We start from the raw sequence: 24940 nt of genomic DNA, 5'->3' as shown, positions 1-24940 counted from the left end.
GCCAGGGGACGGGCGGGGCGGGGCCGGGAGTGCGCGCGGGGCGGGGACGCGCAGCCAGGGGACGGGCGGGGCGGGGCCGGGAGTGCGCGCGGGGCGGGGACGCGCAGCCAGGGGACGGGCGGGGCGGGGCGGGGCGGGGCCGGGAGTGCGCGCGGGGCGGGGACGCGCAGCCAGGGGACGGGCGGGGCGGGGCGGGACGGGGCGGGGCCGGGAGTGCGCGCGGGGCGGGGACGCGCAGCCAGGGGACGGGCGGGGCGGGGCCGGGAGTGCGCGCGGGTGACGGGAGCTGCGTGAAGCGCAACAGTGAAGGAAGGCGGCGAGACGCGGAAGTGAACGGGACCTGTTGCCCGGCGCTGGGAGTGAGTGAGTGAAGGTCGCGGACAGTGGGGGAGAGGGGCAGAGGGGCGAGAGGGGAGAGAGGGGCAGAGGGGAGAGAGGGGCAGAGGGGAGAGAGGGGCAGAGGGGAGAGAGGGGCAGAGGGGAGAGAGGGGCAGAGGAGAGAGGGGCAGAGGGGAGAGAGGGGCAGAGGGGAGAGAGGGGCAGAGGGGAGAGAGGGGCAGAGGAGAGAGGGACAGATGGGGAGAGAGGGGCAGAGGGGAGAGAGGGGCAGAGGGGAGAGAGGGGCAGATGGGGAGAGAGGGGCAGAGGGGAGAGAGGGGCAGAGGGGAGAGAGGGGCAGATGGGGAGAGAGGGGCAGAGGGGAGAGAGGGGCAGAGGGGAGAGAGGGGCAGAGGGGAGAGAGGGACAGGAGAGAGAGGGGAGCAGGAGAGAGAGGGGAGCAGGAGAGAGAGGGGAGCAGGAGAGAGGGGAACAAGGGAGAGAGGGGAGAGAGGGGAGAGAGGGGAACGGGGGAGAGAGGGGCACAGGGGAGAGGGGGGAGCAGGAGAGAGTGGAGCAGGAGAGAGTGGAAAGGAGGGGATGAGAGGAGAGGAGCCAGCCGGCCGGCTACAGGTGCCTCCTTGTCTCTCCAGGGTGTACCCGGGTTGTGTGCAGCGCGGTCACACTCACTCAGTGGCTACAACTTCAACATCCAACACGAAGCAAGTTCACCGAGTGGCAGCTGGCAGTTTATCGCAGCCCAGTCGGTGCAGAGCATTGCCCACTGTAGTTTGTGGTAGGTGTTGTGTTGTGTTGTTTTGGGCGGGTTGCAAGTGCCGGGTTTGTACCTGTTACCTACCTGAGGTTATCATCATTGTCAAGGTGCGGGCTGTGGTTTGGGGGCGGGAGGTAAATCAGTTACAGGGAGGTACCATTGGGTGGGAAGGATTACTGTAGGTCGCACCTCACGGTTATAATGGTTAAATACTCCAGTGATGCCTTCAGACCAGCCAGACATTTATGCATTTTGTAAGTACTGCACTCGTAAGATAATGTACGGGGAGACATTAAACACAGGCAGAGAGTTAAGGGACATGAACAATATTTTGGTAAACTTTAAGACTTAATTATTGCCATGTAGTGCATCACACCTAATGTGAAGGTGAAAAGGAACTGAAAGCCCATAGAGGGGAAGCCCACACTATCAAACGTCCCAGCACTTTTTGGCAAAGGTGTATCAGAAAATAAACGATTCGGACAATATGTTAAGAGGATCCTGCTTTTGATGTGTGGGAAAATAACTGCAGATGCTGGTACAAATCGAAGGTATTTATTTCACAAAATGCTGGAGTAACTCAGCAGGACAGGCAGCATCTCAGGAGAGAAGGAAGGAGAGAAGGAATGGGTGACGTTTCGGGCCGAGACCCTTCTTCAGTCTGAAGATTATTAAGGGGTTGGACACGTTAGAGGTAGGACACATGTTCCCAATGTTGGGGGAGTCCAGAACAAGGGGCCACAGTTTAAGAATAAGGGGTAGGCCATTTAGAACGGAGACGAGGAAAAACTTTTTCACTCAGAGAGTTGTAAATCTGTGGAATTCTCTGCCTCAGAAGGCAGTGGAGGCCAGTTCTCTGAATGCTTTCAAGAGAGAGCTAGAGCTTAAGGATAGCAGAGTCAGGGGGTATGGGGAGAAGGCAGGAACGGGGTACTGATTGAGAATGTTCAGCCATGATCACATTGAATGGTGGTGCTGGCTTGAAAGGCCGAATGGCCTCCTCCTGCACCTATTGTCTATTGTTTATTGTCTATTGATGTGGTTACATGGAAGTCCTGCAATCTCTGGACATAACATGGGAAGTCCATATTTGGAATACTGCAAGATTTGTATTCCTTAAAGAAGAATCTTTGGGTTTACTTGGTTAATTGCTGGGCTGAAAGGAGTCGTCTTATGGGAAAGGTATTGAGCAGGTTGGGTCTTGACTCATTGGGTTTGTCATTATGTTAAGTGAAGTTTATGGATTTTTTTGAAAAAAGTTCTCTGACCAAGAGGTCCCGGGTAGAAGAAGGGTCTCGAACTGAAACGTCATCCATTTTACTTGTCATCTAACTTGCAGAAGAAGGATCTCGACCCAAAATGTCACCCATTCCTTCTATCCAGAGATGCTGCCTGTCCCGCTGAGTTACTCCAGCATTTTGGCGTCTATCCTTGCCATCTCTAATTTCCTTTGAGAAGTTGGTACCTTCCGTACCCATTGGTACGGAGCAGATTGGAGTTTCAGGACTTAGCCCAGGATATTGAAGAAATAGGAGTGGTTAACTGGGTCAGATTGGTGTGAAACTTGGAAGTGAGTGTGCTCCTATAATTTCTTCCCATCGCCTTCAAAATAATGGTGAGGGGGTGCTGCTGTAGATCTGCAGTTTGAATACACTGAAGACAGAGGGGGGATAGAGGGAGGGGTGGTTTAAGATTGTGGATGGATAATTGATGAAGTAGACTGGTTCATTCTCGTCTTATCCTTGAACATTGTTTGAGCTGCCCTCTTAATCAGCATCCGGTTAGTGTTGCATCACACATCTGACTCTCGCCTAGATAGTAAAGAGAATTTGTAGATGAGCCTCATGGCTAGCTTGCTATTGTTGTAGTATTTATATGGCTGGTCTATTTTAGTCTCAGCCAATTGTGACCTTCCAGGATTGTGATGCTATAAGAACATGTGAAAGTAATGTCGTTGAATGTCATGGAGAGGTGATCGCCCTTGTTAGAGACAGCCATTGTGAATGCGACGTGCTGCATTCCAGCTTGGACCTGATTGTTGTCCAGAGCTTGCCATTTATTATCTGTCTGGACTTGCATAAGGCATTTTCCAAGTTTGGGGCATGGGGGTATTGGCAGAAATAAGGGCTGGAAATGGAAGCAACATTTGTTGATAGATGGGAGACGCAAGTGGCTGCGGATGTTGAAATCCGACACATGAGATTATGGATGCTCGAATCCTGCAGTGATGTTCTGGCAGGGAGGACTGACGTACAGAAGCAACAGCTGTCTTCCTTTGCATGAAGTACAACACCACTCCTGGAGAGTTTTCCATTGTTGCCCATTTGATTTGAGTTGCACCTGAGCTTTTTGATGCCTGATTCAATCAAATGCTGACTTGATGTCAAGGACAATTGCCCTTGCCTCCCCTTTGTAAATCAGCTCCTTGCTCCATGGGTGAGCAGGTTACTGGTGAGTAAGTGTTCCGGACAGCATTCTCAGCATTTTCCATCACCATGTTGAAGATTGAGAGTTGACATCCTCAATGTCATTTTCCCTGCTTATTGCGGGCAAGAAATTAGTAGGCAGTTGTCCACACAGTTCAATACACACTATCTGGACGTAGAGGTTCAACAGGAGTGTGGCAGAATAAAGGATTGAATCTCGTCTTGGAATTACAAAGTACGTGTAGTTTAGAAATGGGCACTTTTATATTTTAAAGAAAATATTAATCACAGATACATGGGATGCAATACCCAGAGGAATACTTTTTTAATTCCTTGTGTGTAGTACTCTGTTCCGCAGCAGTCATGTAGAGTACTTGTTTGATATTATTTCAGAATGTGCAGCTTGCGTGCTTCGCTGAAGCCAAGCTCGTGAAAATCTTGACAGGCTTCACCTCTGCGATGGTATTTGTATCCGGTCGTCAAGACGTATCGTTTTTGAACTTCGAAGAGTTCACCTGGCTTGCTATCAAACATCTGACAACGTACGGGTAGAATACCTCATCGTAGTTTACATGGAATGGCACCGATTTTAAGACTCGTTCAGAAACTAAGAGGTCAGAGCAGCTGAATGTGATATTGGGCAATTTGGAACATAAATCCTTAGTTCTGTTCATTTTGCTCTTGGCAAGCTGCTATCTGATCCAACGAACTATCTGGCAGCTTGGCTGCCGTTCAGGATCATTCTGCTATCTATACTTAGACCAGATATGTAAAGGGAGGAAGACAGAACCCCGAGTCGGCTGAAATGAAAGCAGAAAATGCTGGAAATAGACCGCAGGTCAGGCAGCAACTGTGAAAAGGGAAACGTTTCATCTGAGTTAATGTTTCACATCAAAGACACTTAGTTAGAACTGGGAAAGAGAGACAACGGGTTAGTTTTAGGTTGCAGAGTGGTTGATGGAGAGATGGGGAGGATAAATGGAATATTGTGATATTGGCTGGGTTAGGTCATATATCTAGAAAAAAAAAAAGTAGTTTTTAAACAACTGTGTAATTCTATGTACCTGGGATTATCTTCATTATATTTAAGTTTGGGCACTTGGCTTTCCCCCGATGTTTTATGAGCTTTATTTCAGCACTTATTTTTGTTCTCCATACCGTGACAGTGGAGATACAGATAGCTTTGAGTCACATTTTAGCTAATAAAGTCATAGTCATACAGCACAAAAACAGGCTCTTTGGCCCAACTTGTTCAAGCTGACCAAGATATCCCATCTAGTACCATTTTCCCGTGTTTGGCCCACATCGCTCTCAACCTTTGCTATCCAAGTAACTTTTAAATGTTGTTTCGTATCTGCCTCTATTACCTTCTCAGGCAGCTCGTTCCATTTACCCACTTCCTTTGAGTAGAAAAAGTTGCCCCTCAGGTTTGTATTAAATCTTGCCCCTCTCACATTAAACATATGTCCTCTTGTTTTTGATTCCCCTACCCTGGATTAAAAAAAACCTCTGCATTCCCCCATCTATTCCCCTCGTGATTTTATAAGATCACCCCTCAACATCTTGTGGTCCAAGGAATAAAGTCCTAGTTTGTCCAATCTCTCAATAGACAATAGACAATAGAAAATAGGTGCAGGAGAAGGCCATTCGGCCCTTCGAGCCAGCACCGCCATTCAATGTGATCATGGCTGATCATTCTCAATCAGTACCCCGTTCCTGCCTTCTCCCCATACCCCCTGACTCCACTATCCTTAAGAGCTCTATCTAGCTCTCTCTTTAATGTATTCAGAGAATTGGCCTCCACTGCCCTCTGAGGCAGAGAATTCCACAGATTCACAACTCTCTGACTAAAAAAGTTTTTCCTCATTTCTGTTCTAAATGGCCTACCCCTTATTCTTAAACTGTGGCCCCTGGTTCTGGACTCCCCCAACATTGGGAACATGTTTCCTGCCTCTAACGTGTCCAACCCCTTAATAATTTTATACGTTTCGATAAGATCCCCTCTCATCCTTCTAAATTCCAGTGTATACAAACCTAGTCGCTCCAGTCTTTCAACATATGACAGTCCCGCCATTCCGGGAATTAACCTAGTAAACCTACGCTGCACGCCCGCAATAGCAAGAATATCCTTCCTCAAATTTGGAGACCAAAACTGCACACAGTACTCCAGGTGTGGTCTCACTAGGGCCCTGTACAACTGCAGAAGGACCTCTTTGCTCCTATACTCAACTCCTCTTGTTATGAAGGCCAACCTTCCGTTGGCTTTCTTCACTGCCTGCTGTACCTGCATGCTTCCTTTCAGTGACTGATGCACTAAGACACCCAGATCACGTTGTACGTCCCCTTTTCCTAACTTGACACCATTCAGATAATAATCTGCCTTCCTATTCTTACCACCAAAGTGGATAACCTCACACTTATCTACATTAAACTGCATCTGCCATGCATCCGCCCACTCACACAACCTGTCCAAGTCACCCTGCAACCTCATAGCATCTTCCTCACAGTTCACACTGCCACCTAGCTTTGTATCATCAGCAAATTTGCTAATGGTACTTTTAATCCCTTCATCCAAGCCATTGATGTATATTGTAAATAGCTGCGGTCCCAACACCGAGCCTTGCGGTACCCCACTAGTCACTGCCTGCCATTCTGAAAGGGACCCATTTATCCCCACTCTTTGCTTTCTGTCTGTCAACCAACTTTCTATCCATGTCAGTACCCTACCTCCAATACCATGTGCTCTAATTTTGCCCACCAATCTCCTATGTGGGACCTTGTCGAAGGCTTTCTGAAAGTCGAGGTACACCACATCCACCGGCTCTCCCCTGTCAGTTTTCGTAGTTACATCCTCAAAAAATTCCAGAAGATTAGTCAAGCACGATTTCCCCTTCGTAAATCCATGCTGTCTCTGAACGATCCTGTTACTGCGATCCAAATGCTCAGCAATTTCGTCTTTTATAATTGACTCCAGCATCTTCCCCACCACTGATGTCAGACTAACTGGTCTATAATTTCCCGTTTTCTCTCTCCCTCCTTTCTTGAAAAGTGGGATAACATTAGCTACCCTCCAATCCACAGGAACTGACCCGGAATCTATAGAACATTGGAAAATAATCACTAATGCGTCCACAATTTCTAGAGCCACCTCCTTAAGCACCCTGGGATGCAGACCATCAGGCCCTGGGGATTTATCAGCCTTGAGTCCCATCAGTCTACCCAAAACTTTTTCCTGCCTAATGTGGATTTCCTCCAGTTCCTCTGTCACCCTAGGATCTCTGGCCACTAGAACATCTGGGAGATTGTTTGTATCCTCCTTAGTGAAGACAGATCCAAAGTACCGGTTCAACTCGTCTGCCATTTCCTTGTTCCCCATAATAAATTCCCCTGCTACTTTCTTCAAGGGACCCACATTTGCCTTGACTATTTTTTTCCTCTTCACATACCTAAAAAAGCTTTTACTATCCTCCTTTATATTATTGGCTAGTTTACCCTCGTACCTCATCTTTTCTCCCCGTATTGCCTTTTTAGTTATCTTCTGTTGCTCTTTAAAAGAGTCCCAATCCTCTGGCTTCCCACTCTTCTTTGCTATGTTATACTTCTTCCCTTTTATTTTTATGCTGTCCTTGACTTCCCTTGTCAGCCACGGGTGCCTCTTACTCCCCTTAGAATCTTTCCTCCTCTTTGGGATAAATTGATCCTGCAACTTCTGCATTATTCCCAGGAATACCTGCCATTGCTGTTCCACAGTCTTCCCTGCTAGGGCCTCCTTCCAGTCAATTTTGGCCACCTCCTGCCTCATGCCTCCGTAATCCTCTTTGCTATATTGTAATACTGACACCTCCGATTTTCCCGTCTCCCTCTCAATTTGTAGATTAAAACTTATCATATTGTGGTCACTGCCTCCAAATGGCTCTTTTACCTCAAGTCCCCTTATCAGGTCAGGTTCATTACATAACACTAAATCCAGAATTGCCTTCTCCCTGGTAGGCTCCAGTACAAGCTGTTCTAAGAATCCATCTCGGAGGCACTCCACAAACTCTCTTTCCTGGGGTCCATTACCAACCTGATTTTCCCAGTCTACCTGCATGTTGAAATCTCCCATGACCACCGTAGCATTACATTTGCGACATGCCAATTTTAGCTCCTGATTCAACTTGCACCCTATGTCGAGGCTACTGTTTGGGGGGCCTGTAGATGACTCCCATTAGGGTCTTTTTACCCTTACAATTCCTCATCTCTATCCATATTGATTCTACATCTCCTGATTTTATGTCACTCCTTGCAAGGGAGTGAATATAATTCCTTACCAACAGAGCTACCCCGCCCCCTCTGCCCACCTGCCTGTTTTTTCTGTACGTTGTGTACCCCTGAATATTCAGCTCCCAGCCCTGGTTCTCTTGTAGCCATGTCTCAGTGATTCCCACAACATCATACTTGCCAATGTCTAACTGAGCCTCAAGCTCATCCACTTTATTTTTTATACTTCGCGCATTTAAATACAACACTTTAACTTCGGTATTAACCACCCCTCTCACACCGGTCACAATTGGCCCTGACCTTACTCTCATATCTCTCCCTATAGCCCAGTCCCTCAAGTCCTGGCAACATCCTCGTAAATCTTCTCTGCATTCGTTCCAGCTTCATGGCATCCTTCCTACAGCTAGGTGATCAAAACTGAACACGGTAATCCATGTGTTGCCTCACCAACGTCTTGTACAACTGTAACATAATGCCCCCAACGTCTATACTCAATACCCTGACTGATGAAGGCTAATGTGCCAAAAGCCTTCGTGACCACCATATCTACCTGTGACGCCACTTTCAGAGAACAATGTATCTGTATTCCTTTATTATTCTGCTCGACAACATTCCCCAGAGCCCTATCATTCACTGTGAAGAGTCTGCCCTGGTTTGATTTTCTGCTCTGGATAATGTAATAATTCTGTTCTTTTCAGGAAGCGGTATTTACTTGATTTGGTGTACTTTGTTGTCTAATCAATGACACTCGAGTTATTACATAACTCTGCTTTTCTGAAGTTAATGGGGAGATTTATTTGTAACTTTTCATAAACATAGACGTTACAAAGATATGTGGCGTGGGTACAATTTGACAGCTTTTTAAAAAAATTACTTAAAAATACAAATTGCAGGAAGCGTTATTCATAGTGAAGCTGTTAAAAGCCTGTTTATGCCAAACAGCCCTGTGTAACATTTGATTTATTAAGTCGACAGTTATAAATAAATTTTGATATCGCATTGATGGGAGTTGGTGATTGTGAATTCTACACATTTAACCTCCTTTGTCCAGCATTACTAACGTAAGTTACAATCTAAGATTACCTATTGGTATTTGACCAGAGTTTTACTGCTATGTTGTTTGTAGGGGGTATGCACACCTGACCATAAAGGACAGTGACGTGTGAAATGGTCTGGCCGGACCTTGCTGCCCTTATGGTCAGGTGTGCATACCCACTACAAACAGCATAGCAGTAAAACTCAGTTTATCTTTGTGTTAGTAGTGTCTGTCTATGTGTCAGCTTTGGCCTTTAATAAACGTAGTGAAATGCCTGTGTATGTGCTTGCCTCATTGATCTAAATAAATGAATGAAAAGTGTTCCCATAGCGCAACGCGTGTGTCAGCGTTTGATTTTAATGGTCAAAATGAATGCGACTAGAATCTTTGAATGAGGTGTCATGATAAAGTACTTGGAAATTCAATAAATTCAGACACCTATTTTTTTTTAAATCACCAAAATCAATTTTATTCAAAACCTTTTTGAATGAGATGTCATGATAAAGTACAGGCAACAAGCTTGCAAACCTAGGGACAGCATGCGACAGCGCCCGCAATAAGCAACGATACCTGGCGACAAGCCAGCTGTTGCCGAGAAATTTCATACCGGATGATTTCTCAGCGGCGCACTGAGATCCACTAAGATTCTTTGAAGACTCCTCCCGATCATGCCCCCGGCGAACTGGCGGCGACAGCGTTTTGCGTTTTGTGCAGATTAGTCAGAGTGTCGACAGCCTAGTCGCCGGCAGTCGCCTTAAAATCGCCTCAGTGGGACAGGCCCTTTAAGAGCTTGCTCATTCTCAGTGATGTGCATCAAGAAATTTGGCACCAAGCACATATTCTGTAATGTCTTGAGACCTGAGAAAACATTTAGTAACAATTTTTAACACAGTTTGGAAAGGACAAGAAAAACGTGAATGCACTATGCTAATGTAATCAACTCGAGAAACAGAAGACTCAGGTTCGATCCTGACTACGGGTGCTGCACTGTAAGGAGTTTGTACGTTCTCCCCGTGACCTGCGTGGGTTTTCTCCGAGATCTTCGGTTTCCTCCCACACTCCAAAGACGTACAGGTATGTAGGTTAATTGGCTGGGTAAATGTAAAAATTGTCCCTAGTGGGTGTAGGATAGTGTTAATGTACGGGGATCGCTGGGCGGCACGGACTTGGAGGGCCGAAAAGGCCTGTTTCCGGCTGTATATATATGATATGATATGATATGATAAGTACATCTTTTTGTACACAAATATGGTAACAGCTCAGAATTAATTGCGTTTTGTGCAGATTAGTCAGAGTGGGGACTAGTCGTTATGGATTTCTTAACTCTCTGTTTTTGTAACTTTAGGTTTATAAGGAAAGAAGCATGAAGAAGAAATGCTCTAAGATGTCTGATGAGGAAGGCAGTCTTTGCTGTTGTGAATACATTAACCATCATGGAGAGAAAACACACATACTGGCCAGTTGCTGTGACTGTGAGGATCTGGATGAGGCCTGTGACAGGTCAGATGATCTTACTCTCGTGTGTCCCCCTTTCATTATTAGCTAGTGGATACTTTTTTGGCAAAGTGAAGTAGATTTATTCCTTTCACTAAATATCGATAAGAGCTCTCGATCTGTGGATCATAACGACTATAATTTTTAATAATTGCTCTGCTTTGCCTATGAAACCGGATATGAGTAGATTAAAAATAACAATCTTTGCTTTGGGCAAGTAACTTACCAAGTTTTATCATTTAAAAAAAAATCCAGGCACATTGCAAATGACCAATTCTCTTTTTGAAAATATCTGCCCTGAAATATAAATTTAAATTTCTATTGTTCCATCAACTCACAATTTTATTGTTCCATCAACTCAAAATACGGGTTTATACCTGGGCATAACCTCTTTAGGGAGGAGGGGAGGAGGGGGGGGGGGGGGGGGATGGGGGGAGTCCAGGTGTCGTGACATAACGTTTTAATATTAAATTAGCATTTTGCTTTGACCTCGCAGCCAGCAGCAATGATGCTGTTTCCATTCCAGAGGAAACGTATTTTAACCAAGGTGTCATCTCAAGCCACAAAACTGAATAATTTGTAGGATGTAAGCAGTCTTGGAAGTAATTGAACCTTCCTCTTGTTGTGGTGTTAATTTAGACTTCACATCAATAATGCTTTATTTGTCAGGTATTCATTTTCCATATATTACAAACGAGGGTGCTGCCATTTTTTTTGCACCACTATTCAAAGTTCAAAGCCTGGTCGGCCCAACGCTTGATGTACTGGAGCAGTTCCCATGAACCGCCATCCCTCTCCTTTGAAGGTGTTTATTCACAAAATGCTGGAGTAACTCAGCAGGTCAGGCAGCATCTCAGGAGAGAAGGAATGGGTGACGTTTCGGGTCGAGACCCTTCTTCAGACTGATGTCGGGGGGGCGGGACAAAGGAAGGATATAGGTGGAGACAGGAAGTTAGAGGGAGAGCAGTGATAACGGAGGGCTTCGAGACCATCCTTGTGGGGGATGGAAGTGTAGAGTGACTGGACATTCATGGTAAAGATGAGGAAGTTAGAGGGAGAACTGGGAAGGGACGAGTGGACCAGGGAGTTACGGAGGGAACGGTCTCTGCGGAACGCAGAAAGGGGAGGGGATGGGAAGATGTGGCCAGTAGTGGGGTCCCATTGTAGGTGACGGAAATGTTGGAGGATGATTTGTTGGATTCGCTGGCTGATGGGGTGGAAGGTGAGAACGAGGGGGATTCTGTCCTTGTTACGAGTGGGCCACAGGCTCCCTCTCATTGCCTCGCCCGGCCATCTTTGTGTCCCAGGGGCATCTTCTGCTGTCTACCTGAAGGCGCTGGAGGCATAACCCGCTTCACCCTGCTACCTAATCTTTCCACCTTCGCCAGCTTCACAATCTTATACATCCATAAAATCTTAACAAGGTGGACAGAATAATGAAAGTCCTCTGTTAAGGCGAAAGGTATGTTCTTTGAAGGTATTTAGATTAGTTGTGCTTCAGTTTCACTTTATGTAGAAGGATCCAATGACTTCACTGTTGCCACAAAATATTCCTCTTTGTAAATATGATTTTTAGCTAAAGGAATTGAAATGCCAGACGTAAGAAATATCAGTTTTGCTTTTAAAATGTAATTTAAAACTTTACTCTATTGTTGTAAAAGCTAAGCATTTTATAGATGTCAGTGGCAATAGTTTTCAGTGCAAGATGATGCATCGTGAAGAATTGCAATCTATTTTAGTGCATTGCCAAGTCCATTAAGAAATCACTGTTCAAATTGAATTATTAACTTTATTTTCATATAATTTCAATTATGTGAAGTGAAATTCCAGGAAATCAGATGGTTTATGTGAATATTGATCTTGCTAATAAGATTATTATCAAATGTTACTCTATTAGGGAGTGTATTTGTATAAAATATATATTAATGTGTTTCTATTGAGTATGCTGATCACATTTACATTTTAATAAATAATGACCGTGAAGTTGTATTCAGGCATTAGTGGTAATCAATTGTGGACAATTCAGTCTCCGGTCGTCAGTATGATTTTGTGGAATGTGCCTGGTTTAAATACGTCTGTGAAACTTTTTATTTTTGATTTAGATGACAATCATCCTTTGAGATTTTCAAATACTTTGTGTGGCGCCAACAATGAGCATCTCCGACCTTCTGAACCGTTTCAGTTTAGCATGTGGAGTTCATGTTTAAGTGTTTATTTGCTAGCAGTTTTTGTCTCGTATACTTCTCAAATCACAAGCAAATATGTGATATTGGACACAAAATCAGACACAAAATACATGAAATGTGTAGGTAGGAACTGCAGATGCTGGCTTACACAGCATGCTGCCTGCCCCGCTGAGTTACTCCAGCATTTTGTGTCTACCTTCGATTTAAACCAGCATCTGCAGTTGGGTTTTTTTCTACACATGTTTCTGGTAGATGATGCCTTACCTGGCTTATGGTCATTGCACAAGACATCGAGTTAAAAATACTCTGGCACAGAGGTTGGGGGAGGGAGGGCGGAATAACTGGAGAGTCTGATCCATTCAGCAGTTATGGCAGAAAACGTTGGGCATTGAATGAGTTTGCTGTGGTGGATGGTGGGAGGAGAAAGAAAGAACTCCAATGAAACGGAGAATACAAACCTGTAGGAACTGATCCCATCTCGTGATGTGGTGGAGATAGACCAGAAGCATGGTGAGAACATGGGTGATGCCAGCTTGTTGCGACAGGCTGTCTAGTGTGGGGATAGAGAGGGTAGGAGAAGTCTGGGAAAATATTATGTGGTAGTTAGGGAATTCTATAATCAAGGATAAGATTGCACCCCCTTTATTAAGGATTTGGAGGCCCACATCAGCTGTTTCCTAACAGATATCTGTTGAAGGATGTTTAGAATTGGCTTGAAGGGAGGTGGGGGAAATAAAGTAACATTTTATTATTACAACAGCAATATTTAGATTGATTTTTTTAATGAGGATTTTGCCAGCAGGAATCTTAACCTCTCTTCAAATTTCTAAAATGTTGATCACATTGCAAAAAATAAAAACATTTACTGAGAAGAACAAGGGACTCCCTGGTAAGTACTTAAGGATACTCCACAATTTGCAGCATATTTAGGCATTGCAGATATTTCTGAGTTGACAAGACAATGACAATGAACAATGGCGGGTCCATAACAGCCCGTAAAAGAGTCCAGTCGATGCAGTACATTATCTAAGCTTGGATAGGTGTATTCAGATTAGGACCGCTACAATTGCAGTAGACAGAAATTTGTCCGTTTAACTGATTGTAGCCAAAATATATTCAAGTACTTTTTTTGAAAAACCACTGAGAATTATCTTTGTTTTTGTATAATAATCCAAGGAGATATTGAGGCCATATCAAAGTTCTGCCAGATCATAATTGATGATTTTTTTCTCATGCATATGATTCATGAAACCTGCCACTTTTTGACTCCTCGTTTTATTCTGTGATTTGCCAGATAGTTCAGTCGGCATTGAAGGATGCATTTCCATTGCATTTTGTGACAATCTAATTTTTTTCATGAAGTTGTTTTAAGCAGCCTGCCTTCATTTAAGTGGGGGGGGGGGACCATTTGAATAATTCATATATTTTCTTCACTTCCAGGTGTTTGAAAGGTAAATCCATCAGCTCACAGAGTATTGAGCGAGTCTCAGCCACTATTTCCGATCGTCTGCGGATCCCGTGGTTGTTGGGTGCCAAGAATATCGATATCACAATTCTACCGCCCCTTGTTTTCCTTCCGATCTTCCTTCATATTGCAGCCCTTCATTTCTTCATGGCCCTCATCATTTTGACATCCGTGCCGATATTGGTGCTCTGGTACTATTACGTCACCCACCAGAAGAAAGGGCACACACTCTTTTTTCTAAGTCTAGGCATATTTTCTCTGGGTTACATGTACTATCTATTTCTGACTGAAATAATGCCCAGAGGGACCATAAGCTCGGTCCAAGTGATTGTGCTCACGACTGGTTTGGCCCTGACACTAGTCAGTGTAGCACAAACGAAGAAGGACCCAGGCTACCTGAGGACGGACTGGAGAAGTGCTCCAATCAAAGGTGCCCAGAAAAATAGCATTTCATCGTGCACTATGAATGGCAAATGCGAAATACAGCCGGTGAGCTGGGATGCACCCACAACATTAAATCATTCCACTCTGAACGGCAAAATGCAAAGGAGTCAAAATGAATTCGAAAAGGACTGGTGTAAAGTTTGCAAGACTTTGAGACCACCACGCTCTGGACATTGTCGTATATGTGCAAACTGTGTACAAAGGCTGGACCATCACTGCATTTGGTAGGTGCAACACCGATTACATTCAGAGTTTGGTTTTAAGTTTGACTTGTATACACTGGAATTTAGAAGGATGAGAGGGGATCTTATCGAAACGTATAAGATTATTAAGGGGTTGGACACGTTAGAGGCAGGAAACGTGTTCCCAATGTTGGGGGAGTCCAGAACAAGGGGCCACAGTTTAAGAATAAGGGGAAGGCCATTTAGAACGGAGATGAGGAAAAAACAATTCAGTCAGAGAGTTGTGAATCGGTGGAATTCTCTGCCTCAGAAGGCAGTGGAGGCCAATTCACTGAATGCATTCAAGAGAGAGCCAGATAGAGCTGTTAAGGATAGCGGAGTCAGGGGGTATGGGGAGAAGGCAGGAACGGGGTACTGATTGAGAATGATCAGCCATGATCACATTGAATGGCGGTGCTGGCTCGAAGGGCCGAATGGCCTCCTCCTGCACCTATTGTCTATTGACTTGGGGATGTGGAATGCCTGTGGGCAGGTGAAGAACACTGTTGTCAGTGTGTGTGTCTTTAAAGGATGATGCACATGCTGTGGTGGGAAAGGGGATAGCTCATTGTATAAGATACAAGTATCACTAGATTCAATTTTACAAAAGATGTGTGTAATTAGCATCATTTCAGCAAGGATCTTTTGTTGGTGATTCTTCATCTAAACAACCAGCTGCAGGATTAAACCATTCTCACTGATAATCGGGCAACACTTTTGGAAGTTTATTTTGCTACATTCTGCTTCACTCTCACACACTTCATTTTTAGTGTAAACTTTGACATGGCTGTCTCTATTCCACACTTATTGACCACCGTCAGTAATGAGATGTTGATTTTATGTGTGAGATGAAGCCTTGTAGAATGGAAATTTGAGAACAATGCCATCATCTTTCCTGGCCTTGTACCATCTCAAGAAATTCTGCAGCCCTCTTAGAATTATGGGAATGTTGTGTAATCTCAAGAAACATTTTATTTGGTTACTAATTTCTTGAAAGATTAAATGAATGCCACTATTGCGGTTCCTAAAGTTTTAGTTTCCTGCTATAATGTTTCACACGTTCAGTTTCTTTGTTTAATAACTTGGATGTTAAACGTGCAAACTCGTTAACAAACAGCAGCACTGGGTGTGTGTGTGTGTGTGTGTAGTTAATGGAGGTAGGTAGTCTGGTCAGGTATGCTTTGTTGTGCCTTTTGTCGTGTAATTTTTATTTATTTCACTGACATTTTCAGTTAATCCCAGTTTCTTTGTAACATTTGTCATTTATAGTTTGAGAGAAATCAATTCAGCGTGGATTGCATCAAGTTTGATTCAAAACCGTTTTTATTTATTTATCTTGTTCTATTTCCAGGATTAACAATTGTGTAGGTCAAGGCAATCACCGTGCATTTATTCTGACCCTATTTCTTTTCCTCCTCACCTCACTGTATGGAATTAGTCTGACACTGTCCACTACATGCAGGGGTCAAAGCATTTTCATGGCCTTATTCTATTGTCCTGGAGTCTACAAAGAACACAGGTAAGAAAAGGGACCATCACGTCCATAGCCTTCTTTATTTAACAGAACTAATTTGAGTAGAATCTCTTAATTTGATAAGCAAAATGGAATATGTAAACCGTTCCAAATTATTATTTTTTTTTGTTGCAAGATTTCAGTGGTGGGCGATGGGTTCGTACAATGTTGGGACTTTAACCCGTTTGATTTCATTCTTCCAGAATAAGAAAACAGTTGTTTTCCAATTTACAACCCTTAGTATTGGTTGAATTTGTTTAGATCCCCTGGTCCAGCTTCTGCTAGCCGTTCCTGCTATTAATGGTGTTTTAAGCTAATTATCTTATGTGTGAAGGAACACTTTCTGGCTTCAGTCCCAAACATGCCTTTGAGCCAGTGTATATTTTTCTGTGCTGTGTTGATATATCTGAAAGTGTGGTTCCTCGTGTGCTGATAAGGAGAGTTTATCACTGCTGTATCACCTTCAGCTTGCTTGCTGAGAGCTTTGTTATCTGTCACAGAGTCCATATGCCTCGAATGTCCATCTGCGGTACTCTGTAATCAGCCACGGTAAAGTCCATTCAACCTGCTCAGTCCAGTCAAGACCACTCAGTTACAACTTGACTGACTCCTTTCAGTTCAAGCCTCTCTGGCTTGGTGACTTGGCAAATATTAATGACCCTTTTCACAGTATTGAGGGAAAACGCAATAAGTAAATTATTTTAAATCCAAAATAATCCTCGTGAAAATACAGTTAATGACTGCACAGATCTTCCCATTTCAATTTGCTTGTGGCAAGGAGATGGGACTCGTGCAACTGTGATGGTCCATAAAGAGAGTGAATGGACATGTTGGGCTGTGCTTTCAATGGGGGGGAAGTGGCGTGTGCCATCGATGGAGATGCTGCACCGCTCAGTGAGTAGCTGAACAACAGGAATAATTACGATGATCCTGGGTTCACTGGTGAATTAACCATACTCACCTGGAGTACTACACTTGGCCTCCTAGTTCAAACTCAGTAGTAAATCTGTGGAACTATACCTCAAGAAAATGATGGACACACTTCTTCTTGCGTTTGAGGCAGCAGAAGTTATGTAACACCCTCCAGGCGCTGTAGCCAGTGCAATGTGCTGTTGTCGAGGGCTGTGAGGTCTACCCCTCCACCAGGGGGGCGGAGGACAGTGCAGTCGAAAATACCGTGCTGCGCTGTTTGCTGGTCTGCTCCACACACGCAGGCTGCTGATGAACGCAACCCCCAACGATGCATGTTGGCATTGAACCGGCCGACCCCTGTGCGGAGCCGGTTCAGGGCGACCCACTCTTTGCGGGGCATGTCCGAGCCGGGTGGGGCTGTGGTGTTCGGTGCGACAGTGAATTGAGGAGGTGGCGATGTCTGTTCCCAGCTGGTTCTCCATGCTCCAAGTATGTTGGAACCGGAGCCACAGAGGGTCGCTGCGTGACGGGAGAAAGGGTGACGAGATGACAGGCGTTGAGGTCCCAGTTGCTGTGAATCCTGGGCGAGGTGGTGCAAAGGATGTTTGGCGTCTGATTGGGCCTTGCACACCAGCCTATGAGTGAAGAACTCTCTGCGAAGCTTGGCGGGTGCCAATGTGCCAACAGAAAATGTAGATCATTTAAAATGCAAATTAATTGGATTTCTTCCTTAAATTTTAGGTAAGTCTTTGACTTAGAAAGAATTATTTGACTTGTCAGGCTTTTTCTCCTCATGCCTGGCCTGTTGGAGACTTACTTGTAAGTGTCATTGCTGTTAACAGTTAGTACCTCCAATATATTAATTTAATTATCCAATGTTTTGGGGCCAGTGTTTCCTGTGTTCCTGGGCGAGGGAGGGAGAAGTTTTCCAATGTTCCTGATTGTAATTTGGTCGTTCCTCACTGCAGAGAGTGGGTAATGGGAACAGCAGATGATAGGACTCAGTTACACCTCATATGGGCCGTTAATGTGATTAGCTAACATTTCTGGAAATTACTGCATCAATGATTAACATGGCGGCTGTGCAGTTGGCAGTGAACTCGGGCTGTAAATGTGCAGAGAAAGGTGAAAGATGAGGGAGAAATGGCAATGTACAAAGAAGCACATTCTAAATATGGACACAGACTGCACGATGGCAAATACCTTCTAGGTTTTAGATTTTCGGAAACAGGCCCTTCGGCCCACCGAGTCCACGCCGCCCAGCGATCCCCGCACACTAACACTACCCTACACACACTAGGGACAATTTTTTCATTTACCCAGTCAATTAACCTACAAACCTGTACGTCTTTGGAGTGTGGGAGGAAACCGAAGATCTCGGGGAAAACCCACGCAGGTCACGGGGAGAACGTACAAACTCCGTACAGACGGCGCCCGTAGTCAGGATCGAACCTGAGTCTCCGGCGCTGCATTCGCTGTAAGGCAGCAACTCTACTGCTGCGCCACCGTGCCGCCCACCATGCCGGATGTTCTGATAACATCCTTCTGATAGCATCTTCATTGCTTGTAATTGAGGCAGCGTAGGTTCACGAGATTGATCCCTGGGATGGCGGAACTGTCATATGAGAAAAGATTGAAAAGACTGACAATAGACAATAGGTGCAGGAGTAGGCCATTCAGCCCTTCGAGCCAGCACCGCCATTCAATGCGATCATGGCTGATCACTCTCAATCAGTACCCCGTTCCTGCTTTCTCCCCATACCCCCTCATTCCGCTATCCTTAAGAGCTCTATCCAGCTCTCTCTTGAAAGCATCCAACGAACTGGCCTCCACTGCCTTCTGAGGCACAGAATTCCACACCTTCACCACTCTCTGACTGAAAAAGTTCTTCCTCATCTCCGTTCTAAATGGCCTACCCCTTATTCTTAAACTGTGGCCCCTTGTTCTGGACTCCCCCAACATTGGGAACATGTTTCCTGCCTCTAATGTGTCCAATCCCCTAATTATCTTATATGTTTCAATAAGATCCCCCCTCATCCTTCTATATTCCAGTGTATACAAGCCTAATTGCTCCAGCCTTTCAACATACGACAGTCCCGCTTGTATTCGCTGGAGTTTAGAAGGTTGAGAGGGGATCTTATAGAGACATATAAAATTCTAAAAGGACTGGACAAGCTAGATGCGGGAAAAATGTTCCCAATGTTGGCCACAGTCTTAGAATAAAGGGGAGGCCATTTAAAACTGAGATGAGAAGGAACTTTTTCACCCAGAGAGTTGTGAATTTGTGGAATTCTCTGCCACAGAGGGGAGTGGAAGCCAAATCACTGGATGGATTTAAGAGAGAGTTAGATAGAACTCTAGGGGCTAGTGGAATCAAGGGATATGGGGAGAAGGCAGGCACGGGTTATTGATTGTGAATGATCGGCCATGATCACAATGAATGGCGGTGCTGGCTCGAAGGGCCGAATGGCCTCCTCCTGCACCTATTTTCTATGTTTCTATGCTTTGTATTTAATATCAGCTAATTTGAACACTGCTCATGTGTGTTGTTGATTCTGTTAATGATTTTCTTTTGTTCTTAGCAAAATAGATGTTGCCAATGCTAAGATTTTTTTCCATTTGATGCTTCATTCCCAGTTCCCACAAATGTCTGTCTTATCTCCTAGATTGCTAAGTGGGAGCAAATGGATTTGTAACATAAACATGTGCCCACAAATATCTCTATGTGCAGGCTGATGAGAGAGTTTGAATTGGTCGAACCTGATTAGGGCTTGGTTGGGGGAGAGGGAGAAACTGCAGACCCACAAACCACCGATCTAATCTGCTGTGCTTGTTGGAAGTAATTTTAAAGCATTGTGAGGCAAAATAATATTGTTCCAATATTGCATTTATTTTAAAAATGCCATATTTTCCAGGCCATGATCTTGCTCAGTGAAGTACCTTCACGACTTGTATGTGGGAAATGTACCCCTTGTATGCTAAGTTAGCGACAGGTCGACCATTATTGGCACAGAACCTTAAACAATTTGCCATTCCAATCCTACATACATATATTGAAATTATTTCCGTGCATTGCTTTGTTTTCTTTTCGCACTTTGGAAGGTTTTTGCTTTGACGTGAGTGTGTTTGAAACCTGGGTTGGCCACAAGATCATTAGCTGCTATTTTGTGCGGTAGAGTGCTGAAAAGTGTAATTTAATGTAATCAAGCGTTGCCAGCCTGGGAAGCTGATAAATCGGATGTAGCCTTCCTGAAATAACACCTCTAAATATAAATCCCAGATAGTTGAACGGAGGAGAGACCTGAAACTCTCCTTCCATTAGCTTGTTGCACTGACAGCACATTCTCCATCACAGTTTAAGAATAAGGCGAAGGCCATTTAGAACGGAGATGAGGAAAAACCTTTTTCAGTCAGAGAGTTGTAAATCTGTGGAATTCACTGCCTCACTTTGACTTTGGCAAGGAGCATAATTTTCTATTCTGACAATTAAACTTTCCTGAAAACGATATTAGCTTTTTTATTTTGGAAAGATTTAAAAAAATGGCATTTGTTGTGTTTAATGAAGTGTGAGGATTTAATTGTGCATCAGTGTGTGGGTGATCCAAAAGAAAATTTGGAAGGGATTGGAAGGTTGCTTGTGCCTTTGTCCCAACGTCCCCCCTCTTTTTCCATATAGTGATGTTTTGCAATTAACCTTCTTTTTAACATTTCACATAAACCTTTGCAGTCAAATGATTTAATTCAGTTTATTAGGGGTTGGAATATTTTATAAGATGGTGTACTACATTGGCAGCAAAAAACAAGGAGGCAGATTATTATTTCAATGGTGTCAGATTAGGTAAGGGGGAAGTGCAACGAGACATGGGTGTCCTTGTACACCAGATACTGGTACACCAGAAAGTAGGCGTGCAGGTACAGCAGGCAGTGAAGAAAGCTAATAGCATGTGGCCTTCATAACGAGAGGATTTGAGCATAGGAGTAAATAGGTCCTTCCGCAGTTGTACAGGGCCCTGGTGAGAACACATTTGGAGTATTGCGTGCAGTTTTGGTCTCCTAATTTGAGGAAGGACATCCTTGCTATTGAGGCAGTGCAGCGTAGGTTCACGAGTCCATGGCTGGACTGTCATATGAGGAAAGATTGGAAAGACTGGGCTTGTATTCACTGGAGTTTAGAAGAATGAGAGGGGATCCTACAGAGAAGTATAAAATTATAAAAGGACTGGACAAGCTAGATGCAGAAAAAATGTTCCCAATGTTGGGGGAGTCCAGAACCAGGGGCCACAATCTAAGAATAAAGGGGAGGCCATTTAAAACTGAGTTGAGAAGAAACCTTTTCACCCAGAGAGTTGTGAATTCGTGGAATTTTCTGCCACAGAGGGCAGTGGAGGCTAAATCACTGGATGAGTTTAAGAGGGAGTTAGATGGAGCTCTGGGGGCTAGTGGAATCAAGGGATATGGGGAGAAGTTGGGCACAGGCTACTGATTGTGGATGATCAGCCATGATCACAATGAATGGCGATGCTGGTTTGAAGGACCAAATGGCCTCCGCCTGCACCTATTTTCTATGTTTCTATTACTCTTGCTAACACACTGTGCTGGTTTTGGAGCAAATGATTGAGATCCAGCCAGATTGTCCATTGTTATTTTTGGTGTCGTATTTAACTGAAACAATCCTGCGATCTTGTAACACCTCATTACTTCCCTTTCTGTAACATTACTTGGCTCTAACCATGCCTCAACTCATTCTCTGAAGAAACACTCACTGATGCTTTTATTTTCTTCTAGCGTGGTTATTTTAACGCTATCTCACCTTCCACAATATGTTGTTGAATCCTCTTCAGTCACTGAGTCGTGTGTAATCATTAACTCATAAGATTATGCCACCCTCATTTTCCACCTTGACTCTCACCCAGACCCTGTTCAATCACCACATCCATGCTTTCTCATTGTATATTTGCACCAGATCAAGCATTATCTTAGTTTTATGAATCCCTCCGTGCCATCTCCATCACTCTCATTCACACTGCCAAGGTCGAGATGTTCCTCATTCGAGCGTCTTTGATTTTAATCAGTGCACTCTAGTTAGTCGCGCCAGCAGTTGTCTAGATTGTAAGGTGAAATTCCATCTCCAAACAAATCTTTTCCCCTACCTATTGGTTCCTTAACCACCCCCCCCCCCCCCCCCCCCCCACCTTTGACTAAACATTGCCGAGCTGTCTTGAAATCACCTATTATTCTGTGAAATTAAATTTTAGCTTGTAACTTGTGTATGACTTGCAATATGTTGAAGGTTATGAACAAATCTGAAATATAGTTGCACCATGCTCTGTCTTACTCTATCTTTCCCTTTCCAATATATTCATTCACGTATGTTATTTGCTTGTCATGTGCCTTGATATACATAATTGAAGCCACAAGCAAACTGAAGAGAAATGAAAAGCAGATTACAATCTGATGGGAAGTAAGAGTGTAAACTCAATTCATAGTACTCTCCAAATTCAAATGTAAATAGCTTTACTTCGTTTGTTTGAACTCCTGATATAAGTGAAGGTAATTTTTGTTTGAGATCATACGTTCAACAAACGATAGCAGAGCAAGAGTGGCTGTGGTGAATTTGAATTTCTGAGAGAAATTTCTAAATGCCATGAGAAAGGTTGTCATCCCAGATATGATCTAGGAGTAATACATTTGCAAGGATTGGGTATTAAATAAAGGATGAAAAAAACAATAGGCAATACTTAAATAGCAGGCTGCTACCAGGGAATTATCATAGGATGTATGTCAGGGCCTTAACAGCCATTGTTGATGATGGCTTACATTGTGGTATTAAGTGTAACCAAGGTCTTCTGACAATGAGTCTCCAGGTGGGAAAATTAGTTATGAAGAGGTTAAAGATTCCTAAAAGGATGTGAACAAGTTAAACGTAGGGAAGAAAGGTGATAGAGTATGATGTGCGGAATTATGTGTAGGAAAATAACTGCAGATGCTGGTTCAAATTGAAGGTAGACACAAAATGCTGGAGTAACTCAGCGAGTTAGGCAGCATCGCAGGAGAGAAGGAATGGGTGACGTTTCGGATAAAGACCCTTCTTATGATTTATATACAGAGAAACATTTTTAAAACCAAATTGTAAAATGTTCTTTAGATTTTTTGTTTAGATTTTAGATTTAGAGATACAGCGCGGAAACAGGCCCTTCGGCCCATGGGTCCGCGCCACCCAGCGATCCCCACACATTAACACTATCCTACACACACTAGGGACAATTTTTTTCTTTACATTTGCCCAGCCAATTAACCTACATACCTGTACGCCTTTGGAGTGTGGGAGGTAACCGAAGATCTCGGAGAAAACCCACGCAGGTCACGGGGAGAACGTACAAACTCCGTACAGACGGCGCCTGTAGTCAGGATCGAACCTGAGTCTCCGGCGCTGCATTCGCTGTAAGGCAGCAACTCTACCACTGTGCTTGTTTCTGAAATTCAGAAATATTTAAGTATTGCCCCTAGATTCTGGAATGTATATATGTTTTACAATAGCATTTGTAGATTTCTCGTAGTATATGCATCTATTTTCTGTGGGTGAATGATTTTCTAGACTGTTGCAATAGCCGCCCTTGCTGCTATGACTGGGTTAATGCAATATCTGCTTGCAATGTTGTGAATGATTCTTTTTTATTTTGCAGCACCGCACTCTCGTTTACCTGTGCCTGGTATTGTGCAATAGTCGCTGCAGGAATGGGTTATCTATTCCTCATTCAGCTCATCAACATCAGTTGCAACATCACGGAGCGAGAAACTCGCTTTGCTTTGCGAGACAAAACTGGAGGCAGATATCTCTGTGGCCTAATCATAAAAACTGACAAGTACAACCGGGGGCTCCTAAACAACTGGAAAGAATTCCTTCAACTCCAGCCTCATCCTCGGAAGCCAGGAATTGAAGATTTAGTATAATATTTATAAATTATTTTAATCGAGTTGTTGAGCCATAGATACACACTTATGACCTAATGTGCCCAATGTTTTTTTTGTATCTGTCAGAAAGAATTGATGGCATTTGAAATAAATCAATAAAAAATTAGTAGAAAATAGAGTTTCGAGCATTTCTCTAAGCACATTTCTACTGGGAGGTGTTTGATTTCAATGTGTATGATTTTGTTATCCACAAATTCTCTAGTTTGCAATATTGATCTAACTTATACTAGCTACTCGATGAGCTGCGTTTTTTAAACAGAGCCAGTGACAGGATTGGGAAAAGCAAAGGTTAACATTCGAAATCAGTGACGGTTTGACAAATCTGAAATGTTAACTGTGCTTCTCTTTTGAACGATGCTCCCTGAACAGCTGAATATTTCTAACATTTTCTACTAGTTATGATATTATCAATACTGAATTTAATCAATATTTGCATTAAAAAATAGGATAGTTTCTCGATTTTTACAGTCCTAGGAAAAAATAGCCATTTGCCATTAAGTAATTTGTACCATCAAAAGGGAGTTTGTGTCTATATTATAAATGTCATTGAATGCTGCAATTTCTGAATGTTCCATACTTTGATACTTAATATTTGAGCCATAGCATCAGATATTTAAATAGTGGTTACTCTAGTATTTTTGCTGGCCCTGAACAAAAAAATAACTAAGAAACAATTCTAGTCGCTTAAAAGGGTACACTTAAAACGTGTTTGTTCTGCAGCTATATTGTAGAAATGGTTTGACGTTTCCATGACAACTGTATATGCATAGTGGCATAATCCAATTGTGGGCACTGACCAAAAATGTTAGTTAAAATTCTGTTTGTTTTGCAAAAACAGTATTCCAATAATACGGCCCTTTAATACTTGTAAAATCTCAGACCTGAGTAGTTTGAATATTATGGAGTTCGTGGAATAGG

At 43.7% G+C, this 24940-nt stretch overlaps 1 protein-coding gene across 3 annotated transcripts; it reads left to right on the top strand.

Annotated features, from left to right (window-relative positions):
* Nucleotides 1–303: 303 nt before the first annotated feature.
* On the top strand, nucleotides 304–24534 carry zdhhc23b (zDHHC palmitoyltransferase 23b). Of its 3 annotated transcripts, none has more exons than XM_078408934.1 (6): nucleotides 304–359; nucleotides 972–1114; nucleotides 10161–10315; nucleotides 13936–14628; nucleotides 16064–16144; nucleotides 23734–24534. In XM_078408934.1, the coding sequence occupies exons 3-6, from the start codon at nucleotides 10179–10181 to the stop codon at nucleotides 23999–24001; spliced, it is 1179 nt and encodes a 392-aa protein (XP_078265060.1). In that variant the 5' UTR covers nucleotides 304–359; nucleotides 972–1114; nucleotides 10161–10178; the 3' UTR covers nucleotides 24002–24534. The 3 variants fall into 3 exon arrangements, with proteins under 3 accessions (XP_078265060.1, XP_078265059.1, XP_078265061.1); XM_078408933.1 differs by having other exon boundaries at nucleotides 15977–16144; XM_078408935.1 differs by lacking the exon at nucleotides 16064–16144.
* Nucleotides 24535–24940: the final 406 nt, after the last annotated feature.

This window comes from Rhinoraja longicauda, chromosome 12, assembly GCF_053455715.1.
Source record: "Rhinoraja longicauda isolate Sanriku21f chromosome 12, sRhiLon1.1, whole genome shotgun sequence".
Classification (NCBI taxonomy): Eukaryota; Metazoa; Chordata; class Chondrichthyes; order Rajiformes; family Arhynchobatidae; genus Rhinoraja; species Rhinoraja longicauda.
The sequence above is the reverse complement of the archived record's forward strand: the minus strand, read 5'-3'. Positions and strand labels throughout refer to the sequence as shown.

Excerpts from the sequence above, each read along its gene's own strand:
- zdhhc23b (XM_078408933.1), top strand. The coding sequence starts at position 10,179 with ATGAAGAAGAAATGCTCTAAGATGTCTGATGAGGAAGGCAGTCTTTGC. Across the intron at positions 10,316-13,935 it reads CTGGATGAGGCCTGTGACAG|GTGTTTGAAAGGTAAATCCA; the intron begins GTCAGATGATCT and ends CTTCACTTCCAG. Across the intron at positions 16,145-23,733 it reads GGAGTCTACAAAGAACACAG|CACCGCACTCTCGTTTACCT; the intron begins GTAAGAAAAGGG and ends TTTATTTTGCAG.